This window comes from Dendroctonus ponderosae, unplaced genomic scaffold (genome assembly GCF_020466585.1).
Source record: "Dendroctonus ponderosae isolate FM_Combo_2020 unplaced genomic scaffold, Dpon_F_20191213v2 Dpon_F_20191213_1, whole genome shotgun sequence".
In the NCBI taxonomy this organism is placed as follows: domain Eukaryota; kingdom Metazoa; phylum Arthropoda; class Insecta; order Coleoptera; family Curculionidae; genus Dendroctonus; species Dendroctonus ponderosae.
Window position 1 is genome coordinate 23,654,512 of NW_026017110.1, and position 12,339 is coordinate 23,666,850.

General features: G+C 34.2%; 1 protein-coding gene across 5 annotated transcripts in view; it reads left to right on the forward strand.

Annotated features, from left to right (window-relative positions):
• Positions 1-12,339, forward strand: part of LOC109533056 (interference hedgehog) — a 58,825-nt gene that overhangs the window by 35,526 nt on the left and 10,960 nt on the right. For all 5 annotated transcript variants that reach the window (XM_048670780.1, XM_048670781.1, XM_048670782.1 and 2 more), the window contains one exon: positions 11,170-11,260. In XM_048670780.1, the coding sequence (XP_048526737.1) occupies positions 11,188-11,260 (73 nt within the window). In that variant the 5' untranslated portion in view covers positions 11,170-11,187. The remainder of the gene's footprint in view (positions 1-11,169; positions 11,261-12,339) is intronic.

Consider the following 12,339-nt stretch of genomic DNA (forward strand, 5'->3'; position numbering starts at 1 on the left):
GAAAACTCACCGATGATATCTCTAAGGTATTGATTTAAATATGAGTAATATGCTAATGATGGAATTTACATAAAAATCTGTTTAAGTGTCTATCAGACCATTTTTGATAAAACCGCTGGACTTTTATGGTAAATTTTACCACGAGTTCTACCGGTTTTCGAATGGACTGGTGTGGCGCGTTTAGGATTCTATAAAATTTTCTGATTGTAATTAACGCCACTCAGATTTACCAGCGACTTAAAAGGAATTCGAAGCACACCAGACACGAGACACGAGCTATCGAGCCTATTTGTAAATCATTGAAATTAGCATAAGACAGTTTTTGAAACATGATACTTTTCGCGCCATTGAAACAAAACTAATTTGACTGGCCCGGTAGGACTAGAAAGTTTTGAAAACTCGAAAATCTCACTTGAATAATTAGTTTCAGGAGTGACAGACATTTTAGGAACGTCGCCCAAAATATGATGGATTATTATATAATAGCTTTTATCAACGGAATTAGCTATAAGTAGAACATTAAAGCCATTTAAATCTATTTAAGTGTATAAATTGTCCCTTATTCAATAAGTAATTTGTTTAAACCTATGATATTTTCATTCTTGGCTCTCAGTTCCAATAATCACTTATCAGAGCTTTGTAAGACGTGAACTTTTCAATCGGTATTATTTGTCCACTGTTGATAAAAACTATTTGCTTGGTGCAAACGCGAGCCTCTAAATAAGTGCTTAATGGTTTTCCTGAATTATTGGTATAAGCCCATATCTTTATGCTGTCAACGTGTCTTTTTCTCAAAAAGATATGAGAACTCTATTAGTAAAACTAGACGCCCAACTTAAAATATGGTGAAAATGCCAACCATTGTGCTGCCTTTTCAACTACCTACGATCTTCTTGGAGAATTCATCATGGTTTCATGGTATGTCAGCGTATAAGTACCAGTGCATATCGTCGCATTATCTGCTGATGTGGATGGTTTCAATAGGGATTTTCGGTTAAAAAATTTGAATTTTTTGTCGTTAATGGTCTCAAGATTATAAGCGGAGGCGTGGAAGCTGCGTGGATTTTTAAATAAATTCTGTAATGCTTTTCACATTTTTATAATTAATTTGTCTTCAACAGACATGTGTAGTAGGACAGACTTTTCCCTAAAAAAAATGTAGCCATTTGTTGGCACAGACAAATTTAAATACATTTTATGGACAGAACTAATGACCCATAAAAACATAGACGAGAGACAAATAACAATACAAACCAACCAGAGAGAATGGTAGGGAACAAGAAGTCATTAAAATTAGAAAAAGTACAGTCGCACCCAGCATCCGAAGAAGTAAGTGCAAGTCCGTCATAAATAAAATTAATAAGTAAACAAACTACTTCACGTTCTTCAAGTGTTTCATTTTCTTGGTTATTGATTAATATTTTTAGGGAAAAACGGGAAATTATTTAACATTTTTTGTTTGAACAGTGCTTAAAAATGGATTACAAATTTGCAAAAGAATGGTAATAGAATCGAAAGATTTATGCCAATTTTCTACCAAATGAGCAGTATGTGTATGTTTGTTTTGTTTCTGTTTTCCCAAAGTTCAGAAGGTGAAACAAAACTGAAACAAACCCCTATACAACTGTTTTCATCAATTGCAACATTTTCTTTGAGTTTTGCATTTATTTCCAATTTATACGTTGTTTATTATTATAAATAAACATGTTTATGAATGACGATTTGTTTTGTATATTGAGCTCGTTCGAACCCAAAGTTGAAAAAGTTTGTAAAACTTAAAGTTTAGTTATTCTTTTTTTAAAATGCGTTTGTGTTTATATGTTTGGTTTCGTATTTTATGCCTTTGCTGGAAAACAAGCTTTAAAAGCAAAAGTTCCGAAGATGTCTGAGAAATTAACGAAATGTGTGAATTTAACCAAGCAAACTAAGAAAAAGCGAAAGCAATTTTTGTTGAATTAACAAAATTGTGTTGTTTTGCGATAATAAAGTGACGGACATTCGAAACAAATTTTAGTATCATTTAATTTTTTCTTACGATGTTTGATTTTTTAAATATTTCTTTACTTGAATCCAAAAGAATCGACATACCTTAAACAGAGTGTTTTAAAACGTATACGTTTTCTTCTATTTTCGAAAGCAACAATTGGTTGAAAAACGAGTAAATGATTAAATTAAAAACATATGTCGCGCGCCATACAGAGTGTCTCATTAGTAAGAAAGAGTTTGAGTTCAAACGGTTAGGAATGGACGAGGATTTAAAATGCATTGTTTTGAAATAACTGCTTTAATAATGCGATCTGTATCTAGTAAAATTATTTTTATGTATAGTTTAAAATTTATTTTTGTTTTTTTACAAAGCACAACCAAATTTTCTCCTCATTCCTGCATTCTGCATTAAATTCGCAATAATTTGTTACCCCACAATTTATCGTTCTTTTTTTGAGTCGTGCAGCGACAATTTTTTTCAAATATCTCGGGAGTTTTCAACCTGAATGTATAAAAAAAAGATAAAATAAGCTTTTTTACTTCAAAGTTTTATTGACTTCTCAGATGCATTTTCTACAAATTATCAAATTTTAAATGTGACTAAAACGTGTTTTTAATCAAAACCATAGGGAGAAGAGATGTGCTAAACGGTTATTTTTCTGGAACAGGTCACAGCGTTCCCGTTTCACCGTGGTATTAGGTTCCAAAAGAACATGGTACTTTTAAAAAATTTTATTAAAAATTCACAATGATGACGATGGTAGAAATAGTAATGATAAATAATGATTTAGTTTATTTAAAAAAATATTCTTAGCATTGGTAAACTAAAAATAATATATTCTAAAACCAAAAATAAACCATGGGTCATAAGTAACTACTGAAAGGAAAAAACTTATAAAACATACGCTTTGCATGCGAAAATGTTTAGAAAGCTAATTTTCAATCAAAAATTAATTAACATTTTAGAATTGTTTTTTACAATTTTGTTCAGCCATTTACATTTCTGGTTTAAAAAACTCTATCTTTGACAACTTAACAAAATTTAAAAAATGAAATTTACGACAAAAACCACAAAACTGGAAAAACTTTGATACTATTACATCTTTTTCCATGAGCAAATAAACGGCATCTCGGAAACTGTAATGTTTTTATCTTGTTAGCGATTACCCACAGTTCCTCCTTCGGCTCAAATGTATTTTAGTTTTAAGTTACCTTCTTTGTATGTTGTATAAGGGCCGAACAAAAAGAACAATCAGTTCAATAACAATTCGATAAAACCCAGCGAACGCAGATGATATTTCTGATGTATGATAATTGATGAAATTGATCAATTTTCTATGAAACAAAACGTTATGTAACTTGCCCACGTGCTTGGGTGTTGTAATTTATGGAGCTAGTGAATGCTGTTAAGTTCTTTTGTAAATCAAATTCCTGATGAGTGATGGAAAATGCAAACACAAGCAAATTACCAATTCGAATTGGCTTGAATGATGACTCTTTTGCCGCGAAGGAACGAAAATCGTTTGAATTAAGTATTTGAAATCGTACCAAAAAGTTAATTCAGTCTAAAGTGTACACTGTCTAAGTGTTGGGCAATTGAAAAATAGTGCGAGCACTGATAAGCTTGACAAATTTGAAAATCTGCAGATACATAAAACAAATTGTTTTCAAGTATTTAACTTTTGTATGTAAATTAGCTTTGACATTAAGAAAAAACGTAATTATAAAACGGCTTCAATTGCTTTGCTGATGTGACCGTACATTTCTCATCAGTCACACATATTTCCAATTTTCCTTTTAAATGACTTTTTTAGAACTAAAACCCAATCGTATAAGCAATGTTTACAAAGTTTGCCAATTTATTCCTTGACAATAAAATAAACTACCCATAACTCTTCCATCTTGAACGAATGCCATCAAATCTTCGATGGCAGTTTCGCAATGAAATGGTACCTCTTCGCAAAAACTCCCGAGTTTCTTAATTACTGAGCCACGGCTTGGTACCTATAGATCGTGTTCTTTTGTGTTGTGTTTCCTCATCGTTTTTTAGTGATTGTCTTGAAGGTTTTTCTTTCTCGGGGCCCCATTGTAAACAACGCGCTCGAACGTCTGGAATCGGAATGTTGCCTCTTTTTTTTTCGTTTCTTTTATTTGGAAATGACTGGACGTTTTACGGCCTGTGTTGCCGCGGCCCGATCTCGCGTTCACCATCGTTAATCTTTATTTGCGATATGGGAATTTTTCATTACCTATCGACTGTACAAGACCGTGTATACGTGATGGTTTCATTTTCATCGAGCCACCAGAAATTTGCATTCCAGCTACAGCTTTCAATTGAATAAGTTGATTCTTATAGAACTCATCCATTTCGAACCGATCAGTTTCATTTGTTGATAAATGTGACAATTGAAAAATTTGGTGCCCTGTAGCTTAAGTTGATGGATAATTATTGTTCCTTATCTCCGACTTTTTGTTTACAATGACTTATATCGGAGAAATGGAACGAAAACTATCTAATGTACCTCATACCAATTGCATCAAGTTTAACAGTTATTTATTTAAGGTTTATTTGAGAACTGTTGCCGTTAGATTTAATGAGGGGTATGAATACCATGACCGTTCACTAACTTACCTTTGAAAGTAAATCTCATTTAGAAAATGATTGTTGCTGCATGGCCCACGCGGGTCTTTAGCCTACGCAAAACGTGGCTCAAAGCAGGTTAATTAATAAGTCGAAGAAAAGTAACATTAATATTAGATACTTGTTAGGTGTCTATATAAGGGACATTATTGCGGCGCGTTCAAATCGTTCGATAGAACTCCATCTATGGAGCACTAACAAGCTATTAGTGTAATGTTTTAAATTTTTGAATCACTTATATCTTGCGTGTTTGTAATCTGTGGATTGTGCCAATAAAAACGACTCACCAAAATGAACGTTACACAGCCAAATTTTCAAGCAATTTGGTTTCTGTTTGAAGCCTCATGGAGCCCCATTTGTTTGTTGTTCGTCAATGCTTTGGTAAAAATTAAGTACTTCGGATGAATTTGCTGCGGACGGCAAATAAAAAAAAAACCAAATTTTGCAAAGTTCGGCTTGCTCCTTGTTGGACTAAATTGAGGTTTTTGGGATCTCCACACCAACTCGCTGTTTACAGCGTGGTCTCAAAAAATCAACTTTTTGGTCTGGCAATGGAAACTTTTCGGCTGATGATCCCATTTTCACGATCTTGAACTCGTGTTGAAGCGAAAACGTCTTAGACAATTTAAGACGAAAATTCCATAGCCAGGGTTGCACAGAAAACACCCAAATCAGAATTGCCTCCGAAATATGTGATTCTCGAAGATTTTCACTAAGTGAAGTTTACTTTGAAATATTCCGTTCATTCATGCACGATGAGCCGTAGAATTTGCTAATCGGTCCAAAAAAAAATAATTTTTTGAGACCACTCTGTAAATAAACGAGATGAGCGAAAAAATCAGTTTTGAGATAACAGGTCTATCTTAATGACGAAACTTGAAAAAGGGCGTTTTTTTGTCCAACTGAGAGCATGTGGAACTTTCACCAATTTCATTGTTTCATTTGCCACCCTGTAGAAAATGTATCTGAAGTAGTAATTTTTCGCAAAAGCTCCTTCTAACCGAAAAAGAATTGCACTAAATTACGCTTCAAACAAAAATAGAATCGCTCGCAGCAATCAGAATTTATCCAGTGAGAAAGTTGGTCCTAATTTGTCAGTGTAACTTTGATTTTGCTGGGCAGTTTAGTAACAAACATTTTATTGCTTATTTCACAAAGATAATTTTTTTGCTCACAAAAGCCGCTAGAATCTTTCCAAAAAATTGTATAACAACTATCTTATGAGGCTTTAAAATAATAATAATGTCGGGCGGAACAGTTCAAATGAGTGTAAATGTTAGCTAATTTCCGAAATTAAATAATTGTCTTTTGTAACTTTTGTTCAAAAATAATGTTCCCGTCTAATTGACCCTCCAGTCTCCTGACTTAACGTCATTAGATTTTTTCGTTGGGAAGGCTCAAAGAATAAAATTTACGTCACTCATGTGGATCCCAGGAAGAATTATTACACAGGATTCAAAACAGGATGAACGTAATACGGAATAATGCAGAAACATTCAGTTGGGCAGAATTCAATTTAATTTTTGAAAATTTCCAGACATTTACGAACGTAGTCAGTGACAAAATTGCAAATTTCGCAACTGCCAGTGACTATCAATATTCCTCAAATTCGCAAGTGCCAAAAATTAAGAGTTTTTGATTGAAATTTTCAAGAATTCTAGGACATATCGAAGGTAGTAACACGTTTTCAACTATCCGCATGAAAGCTAAAAAATTTCCTAGATATTCAGGAACGTAGTGAGTGAGAATTAATTGAAATTGAAAATCGTGCAATAATTCAGAAGCGCATCAAAGTACCCAAATTAAAGTGGGTTTCGCTGAGAACCATTTAGGCGAAGAATCATGATCGAGTCGAAATCTGAGCTGAAAAATAAGATATTTTTATCGAATTGTTAAAAAATTCAGGAACATAGAGAAGGGATTAACATGTTTATAATCAAAGGCAGAAAGCCTTTCACTACATTTCGGCCGGAAATATTAAAAAGAACTTCGTGATGATCAAAATTTGCTGTTCAACAACTAGGTGCACTAAATGACTAACTTTTCTCAATTTCGCCAAAAACAGTCCGGACCAGAAATTTTGCAAAAAAAAACTGAGAACAATTTAGGCGAAAAATCACAGAATCGAGTCTCTTATAGGATAATCAACTAGTTTAAATCGAAATTATGGCTTTGTAAAATACGTGTTTATATCTTTGCGCCTATTATTTAAAATTAGGTGCGTTTTTCAGGCCTTTGAGGAAAATTATTTCTTCTTAACGTTTCGCAAGCATGAGGCTTGCATCTTCAGAGGTGTGTTGCCCGAAGCGAACACACGTTCTAAAAGCCCGAAAAACTCATCAGTTTCAAATTACCACTTTTCAAAAGCGGGCGAAACTTGCATTTGATGGTACAAAAAATTCCACTTCTTCAATTTTTTATGGCAAATGTCTTGTTAGTTTTAATTTATAATAGTTTTTTATTATACCCATTGGGTTGATGTGGTTACTAGACCTACTTAGAGATGACTTGAAAAAATTCGATCGATACAATTCTCTCCACTCGATCGAAAAAATCGAAGCCTAAATTGAATAAAACGGTAAATTGGTGACAAGTGTTTCGTCTCATAAGATCGATCAAAATACCGGATTGATGGACAAGCTGGCAGGAAAAACTGGCCAAGTACCGAACCCAACCCAACCATATTCGTCCATGGAGAGAATTTCTGCAACGACCCAATATCTACGAATAATTCATTGATTATTTTATCGTAAAAAACGCACGTATTTGAGTGGGTGGTTTACGGTGACGTAGGAAATGGTGCTCGATGGTTGATGCTGATTGTAAAACCCACACCTTTTATGGCAAAGAAAATGAGCGGGCGCCTGTTTATAGTAAAAACTCATTATTCCAGCGAACGATTCGTGGGATTTGTGGTCGATGCCCTTAATTAGATTTAGGCCAAAGTCTTACTACAAAATAATTTACAAGGAAATCGAATTGAAAATGTTTCGTTACCTTTGGTAGCAAAATACAACCTAGTTTAGAAAAAAAAACATGTGAAACAGCCCCTTAATAACAATTTGTAAAGAGATACACGCTAAAAGTCCTTTATGGGGAACGATATTAAATAAGGCGTAAAAAATCGAATCTAATCCGAAGTTTGAATGTTAAATAATGCAATAATCTAAGTTTGGCGTGTTTTAACTTTAACACCCACCTACTATTCCGCCTATAAGTACCTTAGCATAAGATGGGAGGGGCCATTCAGATGCAGGTATTTAGATTTAGTCCAAAGATAACTGATTTAGGTATTTACTAGTGAATAGTTCAACAACATTTAAAGATCAAAAGGAAAAAACATCACTTTTGCTGGCAGTTGAGTTACTTGTGAACATTGCAAATAATATTTTTAAGAAGAAAGTTTCTTTTCTGTTGATCTTTAAACTCGGGAACTTATAAAGCTGTCTTAAGAGACAGAAAAGCAAGAGAAATATTGAAGTTTGTGACCCACTCGGCATTTTTCCAGATAATTTGTTACATTTTCATCGGTTTTTTAATTGGATTTTTATTTGTCATTAATACGTTGAAGAAAGTCGGAAAATGTTAATATGTTGAGGAAATTCAAGTTCAAGAACAGAATGCGTAGAAAAATGTGTTTTCAGTACGATTGATTTATGTTACTTTAGGCTGGAGAATTTGATTTTTCGCAAAAATATCCCGATTTGTCAGTGTTTATGTTTATTTTGACGTTTTGGTTCTTTGCTGTTCCTTTATTTGTGTTTTATTGAACTACAAGTTTTTATCTTTTATGCTGTTTTTTTGTGCATTTATTTGAAATGCATTCGGTCAATTGCAAAATTGTGAGCGAAACAGCGAGGTGAAGGTGCAAGTCACTCATGGTTGCAAAACGTTATGAAGAAATCAGACGAAATAAACTTGTTATTAAAACTAAATAAAGTGGTGACTTTTGAGTTTTCAAAATTACAACGGGGAATTTAATTTCATGACGGCTCATGAAAGCCCAAAAATCTCAAGGATGCGATTTTTTCCTCATTATCAGCTCAATTACTTTCTATTTTACATATTGAGGAGCAGGGACCCGGACCGGAACCGATTTGGACCCAAAACCGTAACGGAACCCATATTTGATATTAACACACTGTTGGGTGCTGAACCGGAACCGAAATATTTTATTTCAGTTTTTTCGGTTCTGCTTGTAACGTTTGAATTTTAGAGGAACAATTATGTGTGAGGACCAACCGACTTTTCAATCGAAAAGAACTAACACCGTACGTGCATACAACCAACAAAGAAACATTTGACATTGAAATGATGGACAAAAGCAACTCCTTAAAAGATGGTGAAGACATGAACCAGGAAGAACAATGTTTAAACGGAAATAATAGTGAAAGAAGAGGAATTGACGAAGTTGTGGACCTGAGTGAAAACGGAAGAAGAGAAAAACGCTAAAGTCAGAAAATTCATTGACAAATCACTTTTCAAAAATACAACAATTAAATTAATTTTTGTATGGGAGTCTTTATTGCAATGTTGTTCCATTTAATGTTACCTGAATTTCAATCGTTGTGTGGGGTTGCTAGTCCTCCTACACTCCTACCCCCTTCCGTACAACCAGCCGAAGTACCGTATGAAGCAGTGGATCGTTTGCGCATTTTTTATCTTGTATAATACAACAAGCAAGGAAAAAGATAGTGAGATTCCTAATTAGAGTAAGTTTGGCCTCGTTCGTTGTTATTTAAAGATTTTGGAACCGAAAAAATAACCGGGACCGGAACGGAACCGAATTGGAAATTATTTTCTAAACCCGAACCGTAACGGAACCGAAATTTTAAATTTTGCTTTGGGCCGAAACCGGAACGGAACAGTTATTTCGGTTGGGTCCGGGTCCTTGTTGAGGAGCTTCTGAGGTCGCAACATATTCATTGAATTCAAAAACCATCGTTGAAATAACTGGAGAATTTTTCGAGCTTTTAGGCCGTGGTGGAAAAGGAAGTCTTCATGATCCGTCTCAATGGATTGGTGGTGCGGAGCCTTTCGGGTGCGACAATGGTTTAAATGCAAAAAAGTAAATTTATTAATTGTTCAGTTTTCCTCATCAATCAGTGTTGTGCCTAAAGGGCTCGGCACAACAAACGCATCAAACTGTGTGGGATATTAAAGTTATGCCGAGCCCTTCGGACACGACACTGATGGAAAAAGAAAATCGAACAAAAGATAAGCTTATGTTTTTCCGCGTTTAAACCGTCGTGCCCGAACTTTGCTTGTTGTTCTAAAAGTTGCAGCAAATTTGTGTGCAAAAAGTGTTTATGGCAGTCAGGACAAGTAATCTAAGGAATCATCAAGTACAAATAAGCAACGAACATGCATAATTGTAAAATAGTCATTAATGCTGAAATCAAGATGGACAAAGGGTTGAATGCGAAAGAAAAAAATGTTTCTTTGTTTGTTTTCCTTATACTTTCAATCACTCACTTTTTTTGTAATAAAAGACGTGAGGAAATTCTGTCTTTTAAAATAAACATTTTTGAGGCGAAATACCCAACAAGGAGTTTGTAAAAAAACAATCACTTTTTCTTTTGACATCCTTGCAGCGCTTGTTTTATATTTTATTTACTTTTCATATGAGATTCGATTTTGACGTCAAAATTAATTACTCAATTTTTTTCTTTGTTCCACTGGTTTACCTATTGTTTTTACTAAATTGTCCTGACCTATATTTTAGACATGCATGAACAAATGAAATACTAGGAAAAAAATCGGTTTCTGAAGACCACAACAGACCGATCATCCTTGTTGGTACAAGTTTTTTTTTATCCATCGTTTTTTTTAATTTTTTATGTTAACAGCTTATGACTAATTATATAAAACGTCTAGACGCCAAAGCTTCAAATGATGCCATTTTCCATTTCCGTATTAGGAAACCAACAAAAAACGGATAACAACTACTAAACCGGATACATAATTTTAGAAAGGGTCATGCACACGTGCAGAACTCACTTGAAACCACCCTCTTCGTATTGTGATTTCCATTCATGATTATGTCAAGTGCTCTACTTAACATGGTGGGTCTTCGGTTTTCGCTTTCAATAGGAACCAGCATGGGTGGCTTCCTCTTTTGGTTAACTTTATGGTGTAAATTTACTCGGGGGCAGTTCGCTTTGTGAAAATCCGTGGTAAACACCGGAATTTTTACTGTTCAGTTTAATTAAGCCCTTAGTGTTAACACTGATTTAGATTAAAACTAACCGGATGAACTACAGTGTTGAATCCTGACATATTTCGGCATAATAAATAAAAATTTCAAGCGATAATGGCATTCACATCACATCTTCATAGCTCCAAAATAAACGTGACGACTATCACTATTTACGATGTACTATCGAACTGGCGCTGAATGTTTTTACTGTTGTAAATTACCAATTATTTGATTTATATTTGTTAATTATCAGTATAGTGTGTTGTATTAATTCGCTTTGAATTATCGGCGCTTCGACACAGCATGTGGAAATATTATTAATTATTGATATTTATTGTTGCAGGGATGTGGCAGCGTTAAAATGTTGCAGACAAATTGGATATCGGCCTTTTTGGCCACCTCCCTAATTTCTCTACTCCACCGCGCTTCAGCAGGTAGGATTTTTTCTCCATTTTTTGATTCTTGTAGTTATAATCACCGAATTCACTAGTCCAGGGATGAGCAACCTTTTTAGCCAACAGGCCAATTTAAATCAATCTCTCAGTCTTGATCGGTGGCCTTTTTTGATTAATTTAAGGGTTGAAAATAATTGTTCGCAAACATACGTACTTCTGGACAAGACATCATTTGATTTGCATTTTTTGTAAAAAGTGGTAATTTCTCAAGGCCCACATAAGATTTACACAATTTTTTATGTTTATTATTATGTCAATTACTTCCATTTGAAAGTCTTCAGGAATTGTATCCACATCGATATTAAATAGCGAGGAAGAAATTTTCATGGAAATCGCTGTCTTCCCAGCTAAAATGTCTGTATATTGTGCGTGTTTTTGAGAAGTAGTAACCATTTTCTTTTTCTAAATGTGGAAAGTGAGATACACTATTCTGCAAAAGAACCTGTTTTCACAATTTTAATTTGCGCTCAATTCCCTGAATTTATCATATAAATTGTGAATAAACTGTCCTTTGCTTTGCAGTTCTACATTAAGGTCATTGAGATAAGATAAAAAGACCAGACCAAAGACAAAATAAAAGACCCAAAATCGCACACCCATTCTTTATTGCCAAAATGAGGAAAGGCTTCAAAGGATATACAGTAAAGTCCGCTTATAATGCACCCGGTTTATAGTGAACTTTCGGTTAAAACGAACTTTTTTCCTTTAATTGAAACGTCGTCCATAAAGACCAACGTTTATTTTTTTACTGGTTATAATAAACCCGTTTATAACGAACTTCCGGATATAACGATCACTTTTTAGGTTAGCTGTATATTCACTTTCCGTTTATAACGAACTTCCACGCTCAGCAACACCAATCGTGCGGAGTTTTTTATATTAGTGAGAGCGAGAGACAGGCAGTGAGTTGTTGTTTTTTGCCGCGTTATGTTTGTAAATCGTTTTAGAATGGAAAAACAAAACCGCAAAGCTTTTTCACTAAATGAAAAGTACGAGATTATTAACAAAATAAAAAGTGGAGTAAAGCAGAGTGACATTTGTAAGGAATTAGCACTTGG